The sequence below is a fragment of the Babylonia areolata genome, chromosome 27, assembly GCF_041734735.1.
Source record: "Babylonia areolata isolate BAREFJ2019XMU chromosome 27, ASM4173473v1, whole genome shotgun sequence".
Lineage (NCBI taxonomy): Eukaryota > Metazoa > Mollusca > Gastropoda > Neogastropoda > Buccinidae > Babylonia > Babylonia areolata.
The window spans coordinates 9,188,308-9,209,984 of NC_134902.1; the positions used below are offsets into that span (position 1 = coordinate 9,188,308).

Below are 21,677 nucleotides of genomic sequence, written 5' to 3' on the forward strand. Positions count from 1 at the left end.
GGGGATTTCAATGCCTGTGCCGGCATGGACTTCTCCTCGTGGCCAAAAGTCCTAGGACAGCACGGCACTGGCAAGTGCAACTCCAAAGGACTGCTTTTGCTCTCACTCTGCGTGCAGCATGGACTGACCATCACCAACACCCTCTTCCAACAAGCGGACAAGTATAAGAACACATGGATGTATCCCCGCTCCAAGCAAATACTGGTTTATGTGATTGTCCAGCAGAGGGGCAGAGGTGATGTTTACATTACATGCTGCATGAGAGGAGCAGTTTGTTGGTTGGACCATTGTCTGGTACGCAGCAAGATGAACATCAGGCTTGCACGCAAGCTCCATCCAGCCAGGCAGAAACCCCCTAGGAAGCTGAACATCCACCGCCTCCCTATCACCAAGGACGTGCTGCAGCAGCAAATCCAAGCAGCTCTCCAAGAAATTCCTGCATTGACTGATGTAGAAGAGGTATGGAGCACCTTCAGAGATGCTGTGTACACAGCAGCAGCTAACACACTCGGCTTTGTATGAGGAGCCACAAAGACTGGTTTGATGAGAACGACTCTGGAATCTCCAATCTCCTGAACACACTGCATATATGGCATCAGGGTCACATTTCTGATAAAGACTGCCAGAGGAAGGAGAACCAGTTCTTGCAAACCAAGCAACTCGTACAGAAGAGGCTGCGTGAGATGAAGAACACCTGGTGGGATAGAAAGTCCAAAGAGTTTCAATCCGCTGCTGATGGTCACAACATGAAGACCTTCCATGATGGTCTCCGAGCTGTGCATGGGCCGAGAGTCACAGGATCAACCCCTGTCCGAGCCTTGGACCAGACCACCCTCCTGACAGACAAGAAAGACATCCTTGCCCACTGGGCAGAGCACTACAACACCCTCCTCAACAGGGACTCATTCGTATCTGATGAGGTAATTGCAGCCCTCCCACAGCTACCAGTCAATGACTCGCTAGCTGCCCCTCCCACCAAGGCCGAGACCCGGAAGGCCCTGAAGCTGACAACATCAGGAAAAGCACCAGGAGTGGATGGAATCCAGGCTGACATTTACAAGTATGGAGGCGAGGTGCTGACAGACAAGCTGACCGCCCTGTTCAAGTCTATCTGGGAGAGAGGGGAGGTCCCCCAGGATTTCAAGGATGCTTCAATTGTCCACATTTACAAACGGAAGGGAGACAAAACATCCTGCAGTAACCACTGTGGAATCTCTCTCCTCTGCATCACTGGCAAGATCTTCGCCCGCATCATACTGAACAGACTGGTTGGCCATGTCTCCAACACAGTCATCCCTGAAGCACAGTGTGGCTTCCGCTTAGGCAGGGGAACACGTGACATGGTGTTTGCTGTACGCCAGATGCAAGAGAAGTGCCGTGAGCAGAACAAGGAGCTCCACATGGTCTTTGTAGACCTGACTAAGGCCTTCAACATGGTGAACTGCCATGGTCTGTGGAAGATCCTCCTAAAGTTCGGCTTCCCAGAGAGCCTAATCCAGCTGATTGCATCATTCCACGATGGCATGCAGGCGAGAGTACAGGAAAATACTGACATGTCGGAACCATTCCCTGTGGTAAATGGAGTGAAGCAGGGCTGCATCATGGCACCCACACTGTTCTCCATTCTCTTCTCTGCCATGCTGATTGATGCCTTCCAAGACTGTGACCGGGGCATCTACATCCAGTTTCACACAGATGGCAAACTTTTCAACTTGCTGTGACTCCACGCCAGGTCCAGGGTGTTTGAGGCACTGTTGAGAGAGTTCCTCTTCGCTGATGACTGTGCGCTTGCTGCACACACCCATGAGGACATGCAGTCCATTATGGACAGGTCCTAAACCTCCTGCAGGCTCTTTGGACTCACCATCAGCCTCAGCAAGACTGAGCCCATGTACCAACCAGCTAGCTCACAGAACGCCAGTACCTCACGCCACCTGCAATCAAGATCGATGACACAGAGATCAAGTCAGTTGACAAGTTTTGCTACCTGGGCAGCACCCTATGCAGCAACGGAGCCCTTGATGCAGAAGTGATGCTGCGCATTGTCAAGGCCAGCTCCGCCTTTGGCAGACTCAAAAACAGGCTGTGGAACAACAAAGGCATCAGGCTCAGCACCAAAATCAAAACCTACAGAGCTGTTGTGCTGACCACCTTGTTGTACTGCTGTGAAACATGGATGATGTATTGCTGTCACATTCAACAACTTGAGCAGTTTCACCAGAGATGCCTGCGAAAGGTCCTCAGCAGAAAGTGGCAAGACAGGGTCTCCAACCTCCAGGTCCTAGCGAGGAGCGGCCTGCCTAGCATCGAAAGCCTGCTGATCCAGTGCCATCTACGCTGGACAGGACACGTTGTCTGCATGACAGACAGCAGGATCCCGAAGATGCTTTTGTATGGCCAGCTGAAGGAAGGCCACTGCAAACTTGGAGGACCCTGCAAGCACTTCAAGGACACCTTGAAGACAAACCTCAAAGCCTGTGACATAGACATCACTTCCTGGGAAACTGATGCCCTTGACCACTCTTGCTGGAGGATGCTGTGCTCTAGTGGCATAAAGACGTTTGAAAACAAGAGAACGCTGGCCATTAAGGAGAAGCATGAGCAAAGGAAGCAGGGCTCAACTTCTGGAGACGTTTTCCCTTGCAACACCTATGGGAAGTGCTGCACATCCAGAATCGGCCTCTTCTTCTATATGAGGAGACACACTGACAGATTAGCCTGCCTGCCTACTCATCTGTCCGATGGGAGACTCCATCACCTGCTGTTCAGGTCTTTGTGGAAATTTGCAATGTTTGGTTGTGTTTTATTTAGTTTACATTTATAAACAAAGTATTTCGCTAATATGATGATCAGATTAACGGTTTCATCTGTTTTTGTGAGTTTGTCATTTCCAAATAGAATTAATTCTATATTTAAGGACAGTCTAGCACAGGTTATACATCTATTTTGTATGATTATCTTAAAATCATTCCAAAATTGTGTGATATCTTACAATTCCATAGATAATGGTGTATTGAATCTTGTTCCTTATGACAGAAAGTGCACTTATCAGTACTAACAATGTCTATTTTTATTAGAGCTTTGTTTGTTACCAATATGTTGTGGCATATTCCAATTCGGATCCATTTTAGTGTTGTCTATTTTTTTATTGTTTTTATTTTTATTTTTTTTGGTTTAAAGTGGTATGGCAATCTATTACCGTACCTAATCTATCTTCCCACTTGACTTAAGACCTATATCAAATATCAAATTTTATTCTAGAAGCACATTACAAAACACTTTTGATCCTTTGCCAGATTTTGTGAGGATTTGTAATGCTTTTTTTTCTCTGATTACATTGCTGTTTTCTATTCTAATATTATTCTTAAACAGGTAAATCTCTTATCAATCTTACACACCCTCATGTAATCCAGAAGATTTACTTAAATGTCATATTTTTCAGAAACCCTTTTTTGACTTAATTTCCCATTTTCTTCAATGAAATCTACCAAGAGCACATTTATTTGTTCAAGTTTCATAGTAAAAAACATTACCTTTAAATTTATAATTATAGAAGAGTGGTTCCGCTAAAATGTCCTTAGATACTTCAGTCTTATATGTTTGGTGAAAATATTATATAAAATAAATATGTGTTTCCAGAAATTATTACATTTGGATCTTAGCAATCGTTTTGGACCCTAGTTATCAATGGGGTCTATTTGTGGACACATTGTGTACAGAATGTTCTTTCATTTTGGTTCTCCTTTTTTCTTCTTTTCTTTTTTCCATCCATGTTGTTTTTAAAGCTTGTATGTAGTATTATGTATTTGGATTACCTATTGCTCCATTTTCAAGGTTCTGTACCGAATAGTTTCTTTTCAAATTGTCCAGTTTATTATCCCAACAAAAATCATAGCATTGTTTTTGTAACTATTTTATGTCTCTGTCTTGTGGATTTGGCAGAAATATCCATAAGTATATAAGTTTTGGTAATATAAGAGACTGCAGTACTGGGATTCTACCAAGGAGGGTGCATGTATATGTTTTGACCAGATATTGAATACATTTTTTACTTCTACTAGCTTATCTAAAGTATTAATCTCTGTCATTTTTGACAGTTTATTTGTAAACCAAATGTGAGACTATTTATATTTTGGAGGATTCCATGTCATTCTCTTTTCAGGTAAGACTGTGTTAGCACACTTTTTCATTTGTCCCAACCAAACATTATACGTTTTTTTGATAACTAATTTTCAAACCTGAGATTTCTTCAAATTCATTAATGTTAAGAAATAGTCTTTCATGCAATGACTTATTTCCTTTTAGTAAGAAAGATGTACTGTCTGCAAACTGGCTGATTTTGATGTCTGAATCTGATACATCTATACTTTTTATGTTATCTTCTCTAATTTTACTTGCCAAAATTCCAGAACACAGTACGCTGGATCCCCTTTGCACCACCTCCATTGTATTCCTGTTTTGTTATATAATATCCCATTAAATGTAACATATGCCAAAATATTTTATAGAATGTGGAAATCCATGTACATATTTCTTTCCCAAATCCAAATGCCTTTAACATTCTGGTCATGTATTTCCAGCTTACAGAATCAAATGCCTTTTCAAAGTCCACTGACCAACAATCCAGGAATATATTTTTCTTCCAAGTAATGCATAATGTCATATAAAATTCTAATGTTATCGTCAGTATATCTTCCAGAGATAAAGCCTGTCTGGTCCTTACTAATCAATTTTGGTAAAACCATTTTTATTCTGTTGGCTGTGTTGGAGGTGCTGTGGTCATGTAGAGAGGGGTGCTGTGGTCATGTAGAGAGAGGTCCTGAGGTCATGTAGAGAGAGGGGTGCTGTGGTCATATAGAGGTGCTGTGGTCATGTAGAGAGGGGTGCTGAGGTCATGTAGAGAGAGGTGCTGTGGTCATGTAGACAGAGGTGCTGTGGTCATGTAGAGAGGGGTACTGAGGTCATGTAGAGAGGGGTGCTGAGGTCATGTAGAGGTGCTGTGGTCATGTAGACAGAGGTGCTGTGGTCATGTAGAGAGGGGTGCTGAGGTCATGTAGAGAGAGGTGCTGTGGTCATGTAGACAGAGGTGCTGTGGTCATGTAGAGAGGGGTGCTGAGGTCATGTAGAGAGGGGTGCTGAGGTCATGTAGAGGTGCTGTGGTCATGTAGAGAGGGGTGCTGAGGTCATGTAGAGAGGGGTGCTGTGGTCATGTAGAGAGAGGTGCTGTGGTCATGTAGAGAGGGGTGCTGAGGTCATGTAGAGAGAGGGGTGCTGAGGTCATGTAGAGAGGGGTGCTGTGGTCATTTAAAAAAAAACAAAAACATTGAACAATGATATTGGTCTCCAGTTGTTGTTGTTTTCAAATACTGTCTTGGTTTCTCTCCGTTTGGTAATCAAATGATAATGCCCTCCCTTCGTGTTGTGGACTCTACCATTTGTAAACAAATGATAATGCCCCCCCCCCCCTCCCCTACCCCTCATTGTCTTATGGACAACTCTCCTTTCAAAAAGCCTTCATTCAGTGATCTAACCACAAAGTCACAAATATAATTAAAAAAGAAAAACAAAAACAAACAAACTGTTATTCAGTCGGTTCTGGGGCTATTGTCATTCTTCATTTGTTTTACTGCCCTTATTGCTTCTTGTCTATTTATCAGTCCTGATTTGTCTGAATCTGATTTATCTAGCTTACAGATTAGATTGTTGAGTGAAGTCTCCATGTGTATTACAGATTGGATTGCTGAGTGACATCTTGTGTTACAGATTGGATTGCTGAGTGACAGCAACATGTGTTACAGATTGGATTGCTAAGTGACATCAACCTGGCTCATCACCCAGGCTTGGTGGCTCTGCTGAGAGAAGGGGAGACCATTGAGGATTTGATCCGTCTGTCCCCGGAGCAGATCCTCCTGCGCTGGGTCAACTATCACCTGGAGAATGCTGGTGTAGATCGACGCATCAGCAACTTTAGCGAAGACATCTCGGTGAGTGGTGCACTGCTTTCAGGAGAGGTGTTGGGGTCATGCAGAGACCACAGGCAAGAAAAGAAACAAGATGTTACAGCACCAGTGCTGACAATGCTGGACATTGTTGTGCTGTTGTTCATTCATTTATGTCTGCAGTTTACAGTGAAAATGCTTTTTTGGGGGTCTGAACTTAATAATGTATTCTGTATAATTACCCTGTCAAATAATCAAAGGACTTGGCACAGCACAGTATAGACATGTATATGTGTTGGGGGGAGGGGGAGGAGGGGTATCTGACTGTGTGTTTGGAAGCATGAGTCAGAAAGAGGTGCTGAAGTCATGCAGAGAGAGTAAGGTGCTGAGGTCATGCAGAGAGAGGAGTTCAGGTCATGCAGAGAGTGTGAGGTGCTAAGGTCAAGCAGAGAGAGAGGGGTGTTGAGGTCATGCAGCGAATGAGGTGCAAAATCATGCAGAGAGAGTTGCTCAGGTCATGCAGAGAGAGAGGTGTTCAGGTCATGCACAGAGAGAGGTGTTGAGGTCATGCAGAGAGAGGTGATCAGGTCATGCGCACAGAGAGGTGTTGATGTCATGCAAAGAGAGAGGTGCTATAGTCATGCAGAGAGTGAGGTGCTATGGTCTTGCAGAGAGTGAGGTGTGAGATCATGCAGACAGAGAGGTGCCTGTGGTCAAGTAGAGAGAGGTGCTGTGGTCATTAGAGGAGGTGCTGGGTCATGTAGAGAGAGGTAGCTGAGAGGTCATGTAGAGAGAGGAGTGGTCCATGTAGAGAGAGGTCCTGAGTCATGTAGAGAGAGGGGTGCTGTGGTCATGTAGAGAGGGTGCTGTGGTCTTTGTAGAGATGGGTGCTCGAGGTCCATGTAGGAGAGAGGGGGTGCTGTGTCATGTAGAGGAAGAGGTCCTGAGGTCATGTAGAGAGAGGGGTTGCTGTGGTCATTATAGAGGTGCTGTGGTCATTTGAGGAGGGGTCTGAGGTCATGTAGAGATAGAGTGCTGTGGTCATGTAGACAGAGGTTGCTGTGGTCATGTAGAGAGGGGTACTGAGTCAGGTAGAGGGGGCTGAGGTCATGTAGAGGCTTCATGTAGACAGAGGTGCTGTGGTCATTAGGGGCTGTCATGTAGAGGTCTGTGGTCATGTAGACAGAGGGCTGCATTAGGGGGCTGAGGTCATGTAGAGAGAGGTGCTGTGGTCATGTAGACAGAGGTGCTGTGGTCATGTAGAGAGGGGTGCTGAGGTCATGTAGAGAGGGGTGCTGAGGTCATGTAGAGAGAGGGGTGCTGAGGTCATGTAGAGAGAGGGGTGCTGAGGTCATGTAGAGAGGGGTGCTGTGGTCATGTAGAGAGGGGTACTGAGGTCATGTAGAGAGTGGTGCTGAGGTCATGTAGAGAGAGGGGTGCTGTGGTCATGTAGAAAGAGGTGCTGTGGTCATGTAGAGAGAGGGGTGCTGAGGTCATGCAGAGAGAGGGGTGCTGAGGTGTGCTGTGGTCATGCACAGAGAGAGGTGCTGTGGTCATGTAGAGAGAGAGAGGTGCTGTGGTCATGTAGAGAGAGAGGTGCTGTGGTCATGTAGAGAGGGGTGCTGAGGTCATGTAGAGAGGGGTGCTGAGGTGTGCTGTGGTCATGCACAGAGAGAGGTGCTGTGGTCATGTAGAGAGAGAGAGGTGCTGTGGTCATGTAGAGAGGGGTGCTGAGGTCATGTAGAGAGAGGTGCTGTGGTCATGTAGACAGAGGTGCTGTGGTCATGCACAGAGAGAGGTGCTGTGGTCATGTAAAAAGAGGTGCTGAGGTAATGTAGAGAGAGAGGTGCTGATGTCACGCAGAGAGAGGGGTGCTGAGGTCATGCAGAGAGAGGGGTGCTGAGGTCATGCAGAGAGAGGGGTGCTGTGGTCATGCAGAGAGAGAGATGCTGTGGTCATGCAGAGAGAGTGGTGCTGAGGTCATGTAAAGAGAGGGGTGCTGAGGTCATGCAGAGAGAGAGTTGCTGCGGTCATGCAGAGAGAGGGGTGCTGAGGTCATGTAAAGAGAGGGGTGCTGAGGTCATGCAGAGAGAGAGTTGCTGTGGTCATGCAGAGAGAGGGGTGCTGAGGTCATGTAAAGAGAGGGGTGCTGAGGTCATGCAGAGAGAGAGAGTTGCTGTGGTCATGCAGAGAGAGGGGAGCTGAGGTCATGTAAAGAGAGGGGTGCTGAGGTCATGCACAGAGAGAGTTGCTGTGGTCATGCAGAGAGAGGGGTGCTGAGGTCATGTAAAGAGAGGGGTGCTGAGGTCATGTAAAGAGAGGGGTGTTGAGGTCATGCAGAGAGAGGGGTGCTGAGGTCATGGAGAGAGAGGGGTGCTGAGGTCATGTAGAGAGAGGGGTCATGTAGAGAGAGAGGTGCTGAGGTCATGTAGAGATAGGGGTGCTGAGGTCATGTAGAGAGTGGGGTGCTGAGGTCATGCAGACAGAGGGGTGCTGAGGTCATGCAGAGATAGAGGGGTGCTGTGGTCATGCAGAGATAGAGGGGTGCTGAGGTCATGTAAAGAGAGGGGTGCTGAGGTCATGCAGAGATAGAGGGGTGCTGAGGTCATGTAGAGAGAGGGGTGCTAAGTCATGCAGAGATAGAGGGATGCTGAGGTCATGTAGAGAGAGGGGTGCTGAGGTCATGTAGAGAGAGGGGTGCTGAGGTCATGCAGAGAGAGGTGTGCTGAGGTCATGCAGAGAGAGAGGGGTGCTGAGGTCATGCAGAGAGAGAGGGGTGCATGCAGAGAGAGGTGTGCTGAGGTCATGCAGAGAGAGAGGGGTGCATGCAGAGAGAGGGGTGCTGAGGTCATGCAGAGAGAGAGGGGTGCATGCAGAGAGAGGGGTGCTGAGGTCATGAGGTCATGCAGAGAGAGAGGGGTGCATGCAGAGAGAGGGGTGCTGAGGTCATGCAGAGAGAGAGGGGTGCATGCAGAGAGAGGTGTGCTGAGGTCATGCAGAGAGAGAGGGGTGCATGCAGAGATAGAGGGGTGCTGAGGTCATGCAGAGAGAGAGAGGGGTGCATGCAGAGAGAGGTGTGCTGAGGTCATGCAGAGAGAGAGGGGTGCATGCAGAGAGAGGGGTGCTGAGGTCATGCAGAGAGAGAGGGGTGCATGCAGAGAGAGGGGTGCTGAGGTCATGCAGAGAGAGGGGTGCTGAGGTCATGCAGAATGCTTGGTGAGCAGGCGGAGTGGCTGGCAAACTGTCTACAGTTTGAGACAGTGATTGCCTGGAATTTGAATCATGTTCTCAAAACACATTTTAAGTGGTTTGGATTTGCAATACTGGGATAATACTCATGCTTTGTGACACTGTGATATTATATTACTGATGCTGTGTAATGCTGTGATAACACTGGTGCTGTGTAATATAACACTGGTGCTGTGTAATACTGGTATTACTGAAGCTGTGTAATACAGTCATATAACACTGATGCTGTATGTTTGTGATAACACTGATGCTGTGTAATACTGTGATATTACTGATGCTGTGTAATACTGTGATAGCACCAATGCTGTGTATTACTGTGATAGCACCAATGCTGTGTAATACTGTGGTATTACTGATGCTGTGTAATACTGTGATAGCACCAATGCTGTGTAATACTGTGATATTACTGATGCTGTGTAATACTGTGATAGCACCAATGCTGTGTAATACTGTGGTATTACTGATGCTGTGTAATACTGTGATAGCACCAATACTGTGTAATACTGTGGTATTACTGATGCTGTGTAATTCTGTGATATTACCGATGCTGTGCAATACTGTGATAGCACCAATGCTGTGTAATACTGTGATATTACTGATGCTGTGTAATACTGTGATAGCACCAGTGCTGTGTAATACTGTGATATTACTGATGCTGTGTAATACTGTGATAGCACCAATGCTGTGTAATACTGTGGTATTACTGATGCTGTGTAATACTGTGATAGCACCAATACTGTGTATTACTGTGGTATTACTGATGCTGTGTAATACTGTGATATTGCTTGCTTGCCTATCCTCCATTGTCAAACATGTCACATAGGACATTGACCAGGACTCTCCATCTTTCTGTATTGAATGTTGTCTGTTCAGCTGCTTCCAATTTGTTGATGTTTACCACTCCTCCTTCAGACTGGAGTGTTCTTTTGAGGGCTGTTTTTGGTCTTTTTATTATTATTATTCTTTGTCCTTACAGCCTCCAAAATAGTGCTGCTATTTGGTAGTCTTTTATTGTCCATTCTCAGTACATGGCCATGATATTTCCATCTTTTCTTTCTGCAGTTTCTTTCTGTTGACACTTGATGTATATGGCTGTTGAGCAGCTTTACTTACTTCTTTGCTGTTTTAAAATCATCCCATCCATTGCCTAGAATCTTATCGAGGCACTTACTTCCAAAGGCACCCAGCGTATTTTCCAAGACTTATATAGCATCATCTTCCAGATCCATTCGTTAGATTTGAAAAGGTTTAGCTTTGTTCTTCTACTAATGTTTTGATTTTTCCAGATGATGTTCAGAGAATTGAATGCTACAACAGCCTTTGCTATTTTATTTCTGACTTCACTGATGATATTGCCATCTGCTGACCTTTTACTTCCTAAATATGTAAACTCCTCTATCTTTTCAAGGTTTTCTCCATTTAACCGTTCCCTATCCTGCATTCGCATTCATTAATTCGGTTTTTGATGAGCTGATGAGTCCAACTGTGGCTGCAGCCTTTGCCAATGCATCTCTCATTTCCTTCAGGTTGTCATACGAGTGACAGGGTAAGGCAAAGTTGTCCGCAAAGTCCAGAGTGTGGAGAGTTGTCTCTGCCAACTTGATGCCTTTGTTGTCATGTGTGCATTTCCTCGTTACCCAGTCTGTTACTGATGATATTTCTGATGCTTGGTATTACTGAGATGATACTGATTATTTGTAATACTGTGATGACACTGATAATGTGGATTACTATGATATTAATGATGTTGTGTATACACCATTGTGCTGTCAGGACTCAGAGGCCTACACATACCTCCTGCACCAGATTGCGCCGGCAGATGCAGAAAACAAAGTCACTCTGCACCCATTGTCGGTATGTTGATGGTTGTGTCCAGGTCTTTGTGCATTGGTGTGAAAGTCATTGTAGCAGTTACATGATAGACAATTTCTTAGGACAAATACAAAGCTGTGTTTGGTGTCAGTCAAAGAAGACATGTGTCAATCATTGCTGGTCACAACAGTATTAGAGCATCATGTTAGATGTAGCAGTGCAAGGGGTGTCAGTTGAGACGCATTTCTCAGGTCAGCCATTGGGTCTCACAGCTTATGGTTGGGGATTTCTCCATTTTCTTAAGGCAACATTTGGTTTATCCCCTTTGTGAGCATGGATAAACAAAAGATCAAAATGCATACAAATATCCCATGATTCATGTAAGAATTTGGTGGGTTGTATTGTATTACTCTTTTTGTTAAAACAGATTTCTCTATGAAATTCAGGCTGTTTTCCCCAGGGAGAGCGCATTGCTACACATAGAGCACCACCTTAATTTTATTTGTCTTCCTATTGAAATGGATTTTTCGACAGAATTTTGCCAGAGACAACCCTTTTGTTGCTGTGGTTTCTTTTACATGTGCTAAATGCATGCTGCACACAAGACCTCAGTTTATCGTCTCATCCAATTGACTATTGTCCAGACCACCACTCAAGGTCTAGTGGAAGGGGAGAAAATACTGGCGACTGTGGGATTCAAAGCAGTGCACTCAGATTCTCTTGCTTCCTAGGATGACGCATTACCTCTAAGCCAACACTCCACTAATCTCCACAGAAGCATATAGAGAACAGCAAACCCCTGCCTGGAAGATCTTGGTCCAGGGACCCTAGGAATTGAGATGAAAGAATGGCTGTGCAGTCCAGAGCATGATGGTGTTTGATGCAGACAATGTGAGGAACAGAGCATGATGGTATTTGACACAGACAATGTGAGGAACAGAGCATGATGGTGTTTGATGCAGACAATTTGAGAAACACAGCATGATGGTATTTGACACAGACAATGTGAGGAACAGAGCATGATGGTATTTGACACAGACAATGTAAGGAACACAGCATGATGGTGTTTGATGCAGACAATGTGAGGAACACAGCATGATGGTATTTGACACAGACAGTGTGAGGAACAGAGCATGATGGTATTTGACACAGACAATGTGAGAAACACAGCATGATGGTATTTGACACAGACAATGTGAGGAACACAGCATGATGGTATTTGACACAGACAATGTGAGGAACACAGCATGATGGTATTTGACACAGACAATGTGAGGAACACAGCATGATGGTATTTGACACAGACAATGTGAGGAGCACAGCATGATGGTATTTGACACAGACAATGTAAGGAACACAGCATGATGGTATTTGACACAGACAATGTGAGGAACACAGCATGATGGTATTTGACGCAGGCAATGTGAGGAACAGAGCATGATGGTATTTGACGCAGACAATGTGAGGAACACAGCATGATGGTATTTGACACAGACAATGTGAGAAACACAGCATGATGGTATTTGACGCAGACAATGTGAGGAACACAGCATGATGGTATTTGACGCAGACAATGTGAGGAACACAGCATGATGGTATTTGACGCAGACAATGTGAGAAACACAGCATGATGGTATTTGACACAGACAATGTAAGGAACACAGCATGATGGTATTTGACACAGACAATGTGAGGAACACAGCATGATGGTATTTGACGCAGACAATGTGAGGAACACAGCATGATGGTATTTGACGCAGACAATGTGAGGAACACAGCATGATGGTATTTGACGCAGACAATGTGAGGAACACAGCATGATGGTATTTGACGCAGACAACATGAGGGACAGTTGCAAGCATTGGCTGAGGGCTGTGTTGTATCTGCAGGTATGTGATAGTGAGGAGCGTGCAGAAGCCATGCTGCAGGAAGCAGGCAAGATAGGTTGTCGGAGTTTTATTGGCCCCAAGGATGTTGTCATGGGTAACCAGAAGCTGAACCTGGCCTTTGTGGCCAACCTGTTCAACAACTACCCAGCCCTGGACAAGTCAGCCAAGGAAGTGGACATGGGTGACCAGATGGAGACACGGGAAGAGAAGAGTAAGTTGACACATGACAGTGACAGTGACATATTTCAGTGACTCAAGCCTTCTGCCCATGGGGGCTCACAAAGGCCACATAGATTGGGGTTGGGACTGTACATATGAAACAAGGGGTGGGAGTTTACATGAGACAGGTGGTGGGAGTGTACACATGAGAGGGATTTTGAGAAGAGAACATCCAATAAAGATCCTTATGTAGAATGACTCTGTCCTCAGTATGAGCAATATGACTTATTGAAATTTGTGCTTAAAACTGCTGGAATTCTGTTCCACCCTATAACCTTCACTCTGTTAATTGTCACTGTTTCAAAGCAAAATTGTTGGCATTGGCAGAAGAGTGATGTGTCCTTTTCTGTGTGTGCAGCCTATCGCAACTGGATGAATAGCCTGGGGGTGAGCCCCTTTGTGCACAACTTGTATGTGGACCTATGTGATGGCCTGGTCATCTTCCAGCTCTATGACTACATCCAGGAGGACCTGGTTGACTGGGAAAAGGTCCACAAGAAATTTGACAAGCTGAAGATCAACTTTCAGAAACTGGGTAAGTCATGGATGGGAGTATTCATGTACTATATGGATTTGTTTGTTTGTTTGTTTGCTTTTGAGTGTTGTTTTTTTCCTTTTTGTTTACTTTGTTTCAGTAGAAGATACACACTTTCCTTAAATAGCTCTTGGATATCAGCCACAAACTTGTCAGTATTAATAAAATCTGTCAGGCCCTCCCTTGGATATCAGCCATAAACTTGTCAGTATTAATAAAATCTGTCAGGCCCTCCCTTGGATATCAGCTACAAACTTGTCAGTATTAATAAAATCTGTCAGGCCCTCCCTTGGATATCAGCCACAAACTTGTCAGTATTAATAAAATCTGTCAGGCCCATGGGAAGTACTGAGTTACATGGAACCTATCTCACCTCACTTACAACTGTTACCCTGCCTGGAACTTAGACTGCCCACAAATGTTCTCCAGTTATCCAGGTCCTGTGTCAGTTTCTTCAGCTGTACCCAGGTGTGTCCTGTCATCCTCATGTCTGCCTCCCAAGTTGCAGCATCATGTGTGCATGTTCTATGCTCCAGTGGTGATGGTGGTCATGGTGGAGATGATGGTCAATGGCCTGGCAGTTTATGGAGTCTGGCTTTCACTGCTAGGTGTCATACAACCTCCAGTTGGAGATCCATCATCCCCCTGTCCCAAAATGTTTGTAGATGTCCATGTTTGAGTTTTTGTGGCAAGGATATTTTCAACAGAGACAGGTCACTTGCCCCTTATCCAATCCTGCTCCTTTTGCAGCTGGGCTTGGGGCCAGCATAGGCAGAGTTAAGTGACATAGAAACTAGGGTATACTGAGCAACTTTTAGAGTACATCTGAAACCTGACCAGCACCAACTTGGAGAAGGGATGAATAATGGACAGCTTGATGTGAGCTATGAAGCTGACGATTCAGAGACAATGGAAGTGAATTTACCAACTCAAGAGAAAGACAAAATGCTAAGTGACTTGGAGAGAAGAAATATGTTGTGTGATGTTTGAACTTAAGAATGTACTCTTTTCCTTTAAAAAAAAAAAAAAAAAAAAAAAAAAAAAAATAAGTGCTACTGTTAGTTTTGAAAATGTTTAAGCACCTCAGGATTTAGTTGGAGATAAATTGACAGCATTTGTTAATAATTTTCTAGTGAGAGAAGAAATTTCAGAAAATGTTTATGCTTCTCAGGATTTACTTAGATTTTCCAGTGAGAGAAGATATATAGTGTCAAATGTTGATCTGTACTGATGTAACGTTGTGTATGTACTGCTAACTACTGATTTTTTGTTTACAAAGTCGTACTGACAGCTGATCCCATTTTATTACTGGGGGTAAAAACTGCTCAACAAACTGGTTCACTCAGCCTTTGTTTGCTTGCTTATTGATTTGCTGTTTTCACAGCTTCAACTTATTAGGTTTCAGTTTGATCACACAAGAGGATATCCAACATGATTATATAACCTTGTGTGAAATCTCAGGCCAAAGGTCCAAGGAACATGAGTGCTCCTGTTGTTGACCTTTTTAGTGATGGGGAAGAAGACCAGAAAGAAGCGAGCAAAATGAGTGAGAAGGGAGTATGGCAGTCAGACTCAGTCCAACACAAGCAACACCAGCAATGCTATGGACAATTCTGTACCAGATGCAAGTGGTGTGACAGTAGTAGGAGGGACCAATGGAGCTTCTGGACTTACCACTAGTACAACAATTTCATTGAAGGAGACATTGTCGGCTTTCAAGTTTGTTTTGTGAGACTTCCCTCACCCCCACAAAAAATTAAACCTGGGAGACAGTGGCTATTGAAAAATATTCAGAATACAGGAGAGTGTGTCACCCTTAAAGCTGGCAATGACTCATCAGTGAACAACATTTCAACAACAACAGTGAACAATGTGTTAAAGGGTGGTGGTAGGGGTTAGGGGTAGAAGGAGAAGAAGGAAGATGGAGTCTCCTGTCGGTCCGACGGATGAGTAGGCAGGCAGGCTTATCCATCGGTGTGTGTCCTCATATGGGAGAAGAGGCCGATTCTGGATGCACAGCACTTCCCACAGGTGTTGCAAGGGAAAACGTCTCCAGAAGTTGAGCCCTGCTTCCTTCGCTCACGCTTCTCCTTAATGGCCAGCATTCTCTTGTTTTCAAACGTCCTTATGCCACTAGAGCACAGCATCCTCCAGCGACAGCGTTCAAGGGCATCAGTTTCCCAGGAAGCGATGTCTATGTCACAGGCTTTGAGGTTTGTCTTCAAGGTATCCTTGAAGCGCTTGCAGGGTCTTCCAAGTTCACGGTGGCCTTCATTCAGCTGGCCATACAAAAGCATCTTTGGGATCCTGCTGTCTGTCATGCGGACAACGTGTCCTGTCCAGCGTAGCTGGCACTGGATCAGCAGGCTTTTGATCACTCCTCTCTAGGACCTGGAGGTTAGAGACCCTGTCTTGCCACTTTATGCCGAGGATCTTTCGTAGGCATCTCTGGTGAAACTGCTCAAGTTGCTGAATGTGACGGCGATATGTCGTCCATGTTTCACAGCAGTACAACAAGGTGGTTAGCACAACAGCTCTGTAGGTTTTGATTTTGGTGCTGAGCCTGATGCCTTTGTTGTTCCACAGCCTGTTGTTGAGTCTGCCAAAGGCGGAGCTGGCCTTGGCGATGCGCAGTGTCACTTCTGCATCAAGGGCTCCGTTGCTGCATAGGGTGCTGCCCAGGTAGCAAAACTTGTCGACTGACTTGATCTCTGTGTCATTGATCTTGATTGCAGGTGGGGGGGAGGCACTGGCGTTTTGTGAGCTAGCCGGTTGGTACATGGACTCGGTCTTGCTGAGGCTGATGGTGAGTCCAAAGCGCCTGCAGGAGGTTGAGAACCTGTCCATAATGAACTGCATGTCCTCATGGGTGTGTGCAGCAAGCGCACAGTCATCAGCGAAGAGTAACTCTCTCATCAGTGCCTCAAACACCCTGGACCTGGCATGGAATCACTGCAAGTTGAAAAGTTTGCCATCTGTGCGAAACTGATTGTAGATGCCCCGGTCACAGTCTTGGAAGGCGTCAGTAAGCATGGCGGAGAAGAGAAGAGTGTGGGTGCCAAGACACAGCCCTGCTTCACCCCATTTACCACAGGGAACGGATCCGACATGTCAGTATTTTCCTGTACTCTAGCTTGTATGCCATCGTGGAATGATGCAATCAGCTGCATTAGGCACTCTGGGAAGCCGAACTTTAGGAGGATCTTCCACAGACCATGGCGGTTCACCTTGTCAAAGGCCTTAGTCAGGTCTACAAAGACCATGTGGAGCTTCTTGTTCTGCTCACGGCACTTCTCTTGCATCTGGCGTACAGCAAACACCATGTCACATGTTCCCCTGCCTAAGCGGAAGCCGCACTGTGCTTCAGGGATGACTGCGTTGGAGACATGGCCAACCAGTCTGTTCAGTATGATGTGGGCGAAGATCTTTCCGGCGATGCAAAGGATAGAGGTTCCACGGTGGTTATCACAGGATGTTTTGTCTCCCTTCCATTTGTAAATGTGGACAATAGAAGCATCTCTCTGTGGCTGCCTTCACCTCTACACTCCATCTCGCTCACTACAATCAGCTTCGGATCCACTCCACTTATGCATACCCAGATTCAAACTCTCGACTGTTGGCCGCCGTTCTTTCTCTGTCTCTGGACCTTGCAATTGGAATGAACCTCCTCTTTCGCTTCGTCAAGTCTCCACACTCAGCTCTTTCAAGTCTGGCCTTAAAACCCACCTCTTCCCAAAATAGCCTCCCTTCCCTGCCTCTTCCTTGTCTTTAATTTCTCCAGTTTTAGAGTTATGCGTGCTTGAGAATGACTGGTGCGAAAGCGCTTAGATTTGTCTATGCACAAGATTCAGCGCTATATAAGTACCATTATTGAGAAATTTTCTGGGCTGAAATTAAATTCACACAAAAAAAGGCAATGAAGATGTGCAGACAAATCACTGAACAGAATCTCCCATTCGTATTGGTTGACAAAATAAAAATTTTGGGCATATACTTCCAGAAAGACAAAATGGCAAAACACATTGAAGAAAACTGGAGAGATAGCATAAATAATATATAAAAATTAATAGTACAGTGGAGCAAAAGAGACCTATCCATACACGGTAAAATTCTTGTAATAAAAACCTTCTTGTTAAGTCAACTTACATATGTTATGCAATCCATTGGCATCCCAGAAAAAGCTTTGAAACAGATCAACACCATATTCTACAAGTTTATTTGGCAGAGAAAACATAGCAACCGTAGAGCTTTTGAGAAAGTGAAAAGAAAAACAATGGAAAGTGATTATAATGAAGGAGGGTTAAATATGGTAAATATGTTAGGAATTCAAAGATGCATGCATTTACAATGGGCGGGAAGATTTTATCATGCACAGGAAGAAAACTGGACTATAATACCCAGATGGCATCTAAACAAAATACAAAATCATCGTAAAATGTTTATGGTAAACTGTAGAGCAAAGCAAATAAAATTACAAGAAATGGAGAACGATTTTTGGTCGGATGTAATTACAACATATTTGAACAGTAAAGATACAGTAACAAGAGAAGAAGTGAACATCCATAATTTCCACAATCAGATGTTGTTTCACAATAATAATATACAATATAAAGGTAATGTGCTATGTTTTCAAAACTGGATAGACAATGGAATAGAACACATAAAAGACAAAATACATAAAACAGAAAAAAGACTTCTAGATTTAAATGAGGTTGCTTTTTCACTGAACCAGGCTAAAGGAATCACAATATTCGAATACAATGCTCTGTACAACACAATTCCATTACAGTGGAAGACCTGGATACAAAACAATGGATTACCAAAGGAATCTACTGAAACTTTTATTTGTGATGCAGATGCATTCAATGCAAAACTAAAAGAAATAAAGAAATATCTTAAAAGTAGAAGTAAAAGTACACCTATAGACCTACATGTTTGTGTATTTTGGAAGAGGAAATTTGACTTTTCTTTCAATCATAATACATGGATTTCACCTTGGAAAGCAACAAAAGAAGTACGCTTACATGAATTGCAGTGGAAAATAAGTCATAATATATACCCAACAAACATTATTCTAAAAAAAATGGAAGTAGTAGACTCAGAAAATTGTTACTACTGTCCTGGTAAAATTGATTTTATTGAACATTTTTTCTGTGAGTGCTCATCTGTGAAAATACTTTGGAAAAACATAGAAAATCTGATACTTAGAAATACTGGTAACTGTATGAAATTACATCCCACAGACGTTTTATTTGGAATTCAGGATGACAGATATAGCAAACATGATCTTATAAAAATAAATCATATTATTTTGATAGGTAAAATGTGTATCAGTATTGCTAAAAAAAACAAAAAGACTGTCTGTTTTACAACTGATCTTTGAACAGTAATTCAGTATTAGACATCGATATATTATATAATACCTTATGAATCTTAAAGAAAAGGGAAAAAGAAAAAAAATCTGTATGTAAGTGGGGGAAAAAACAACAATGACATAGTTATGGAATGCAGGGTATTGCTTTTGATTATTGTCACGTGATTTTTTTTTTTGGTTTTGTGTGTGTGTGTGTGTGTGTGTGTGTGTGTAATTGCTTAGGTTCAGTGTATCCTTTTTGTTGCTGTTATTTTGTTCCTTTTTTTTAATTTTTTTTTAAAATAAATATTTTGAATTAAAATAATGGATTTATATACAAAATAAAACAGTGGTCGACCCAAGAAAGAAATTATTATTATTATTATCCTTGAAATCCTGGGGGACCTCCCCTCTCTCCCAGATAGACTGGTCAGCTTGTCTGTCAGCACCTTGCCTCCATACTTGTAGATGTCAGCCTGGATTCCATCCGCTCCTGGTGCTTTCCCTGACGTTGTCAGCTTCACGGCCTTCTGGGTCTCGGCCTTGGTGGGAGGGGCAGCTAGCGAGTCATTGATCGGTAGCTGTGGGAGGGCTGCAATTGCCTCGTCAGATACGGATGAGTCCCTGTTGAGGAGGGTGTTAAAGTGCTCTGCCCAGTGGGCAAGGATGTCTTTCTTGTCTGTCAGGAGGGTGGTCTGGTCCAAGGCTCGGATGGGGGTTGATCCTGTGACTCTTGGCCCATGCACAGCTCGGAGACCATCATGGAAGGTCTTCATGTCATGAGCAACAGCAGCGGACTGAAGCTCTTCAGACTTTCTATCCCACCAGGTGTTCTTCATCTCACGCAGCCTCTTCTGTACGAGTTGCTTGGTTTGCAAGAACTGGTTCTCCTTTCTCTGGCAGTCTTTATCGGAAATGTGATCCTGATGCCGTATATGCAGTGTGTTCAGGAGATTGGAGATTCCAGAGTCGTTCTCATCAAACCAGTCTTTGTGGCTCCTCTGTACAAAGCCGAGTGTGAAGGAAGAAGGTGTAGTATAACAGGCAGAGGATAGGTGCACAATCCACTCTCTCCTTATACCACAGCAGGGTCTTTTGGTAAGATGAACTGAGGTGTTTATTTCCCTAACTTTAAACAGCACACCTGGAACACACACAATATTAAAACCCAGGTTAAATCAGTACCAAAACATATGCTAGACATAATTGCATTGATGAAACAGAAGCATCATTATGTTGTCTGAACAAGTAAACAACCCCACAGATAACCTTTCTCCATTCTGACACTCAGTGTCTAGCTGTGCACTGTCTTATCAAAGAGATCTATGTAAAGATGGAAAACAAGCTTCACTTAGCTTACCATCAACAATCAGTGACACATAAGGTAATGTGCACCAAACATATGACTGACAAATACTAACTCCCAGTGTTTAACACCTGTCAAACCACTATAGAATAATAGCTGTCGCACCAAGTATGTGGCAGACAATTACAAACTCCTGTTAACTCCTGTTAAATCAATTAATGTTTCCATTAAGACTGAACAAATCTGTACTTAGTTTTTGTCTCTGCAAATTATCTCACTGGTAAAATTATTACATGGTGTAATGTTCTCATATTGAATTATGTCCATTATTGTTAGTTCCCTTTAACTAAGAATTAGAGGTCACGTGATGAACCGGAAGCAGCCGGTCGTAATTCGGGCAGACAGCATGACACTCCACTATGTTGAAATAAATACTAAGAACATCTAAACAAAGAGACTTCGAGTGTATGTGTACTCTACATTTGGCGACGAGGATGGGATGTGGCACTAAATTCTCAGTCTGTATGGCCATGGGCGGGGAACTGGGAAGTCTGCGGGGTGGGGTTTTGATGCGACTGCCGTTGCTGGTGATGATGTCCTCTGCGACGGCTGCTCTTGCGGCGATGACGTCGTCGCTGGGGATGTCCTCATCCTCGGTGAGGGCCTCGTCCTCCTGCATCGTGGGCTGTGTCGTGTCAGGAAGCCTCCGGAACATCGCAGTGTTGCGGGTCACTGTAGAGCCATCGGGTTTGAGGGCAGTGACCATAGAGCCCTTGCTCGCTGTGACAACGAGCGGCTTAGGCCAGAAGGGAGTGGAGAACTTGTCCTGCTTGGCCTGACGAACCAGGACCTTATCTCCTGTGGAGATTCTGCTGGGCTTGGCGTGATGACGACGGTCAGCAGCAATCTTCATCCTTTTCTTGGCATCACCATCTCGCTGTCGTAGCTCTTTGTCGACTGGGCTGCTCGACGGTTCGTGCAGCTGTGGCATCTTGGTTCTCGGTTCTCGTCCGAACATCAGGTAGTACGGCGAGAAACAGGTAGTTGCGTGTGGTGTGCATCTGTACATGCGAAGAAACACATACATTTCCTGTTTCCAGTTCTTGTGTTGGATTTTGGCAGAACGAATTGACTTCAGAAGCGGTTTGTTGAACGTCTCTGCTTGCGAGTTTGATCTTGGCCACAAGGGTGTGATCTTGCGATGCTTGACGCCACACTGTGTCAGAAAGTTTTTCCATGTAGCAGATCGGAACTGTGGTCCATTGTCTGTTTTGATCACTTTTGGGAAACTGAACTCGGCAAAAATTTTGTCCACGACTGGAATGATGGAATCAATGGTTGTCTTGCGAACGATTTCGACGACTGGATACCGGGA

General features: G+C 44.4%; 1 protein-coding gene across 2 annotated transcripts in view; it reads left to right on the top strand.

The window, feature by feature from the left end:
* LOC143301653 (plastin-3-like) overlaps positions 1–21,677 on the top strand; it is a 156,885-nt gene that overhangs the window by 63,935 nt on the left and 71,273 nt on the right. For both annotated transcript variants that reach the window (XM_076616087.1, XM_076616086.1), the window contains exons 5-8: positions 5,799–5,984; positions 10,962–11,042; positions 12,890–13,100; positions 13,467–13,643. In XM_076616087.1, the coding sequence (XP_076472202.1) occupies positions 5,799–5,984; positions 10,962–11,042; positions 12,890–13,100; positions 13,467–13,643 (655 nt within the window). The remainder of the gene's footprint in view (positions 1–5,798; positions 5,985–10,961; positions 11,043–12,889; positions 13,101–13,466; positions 13,644–21,677) is intronic.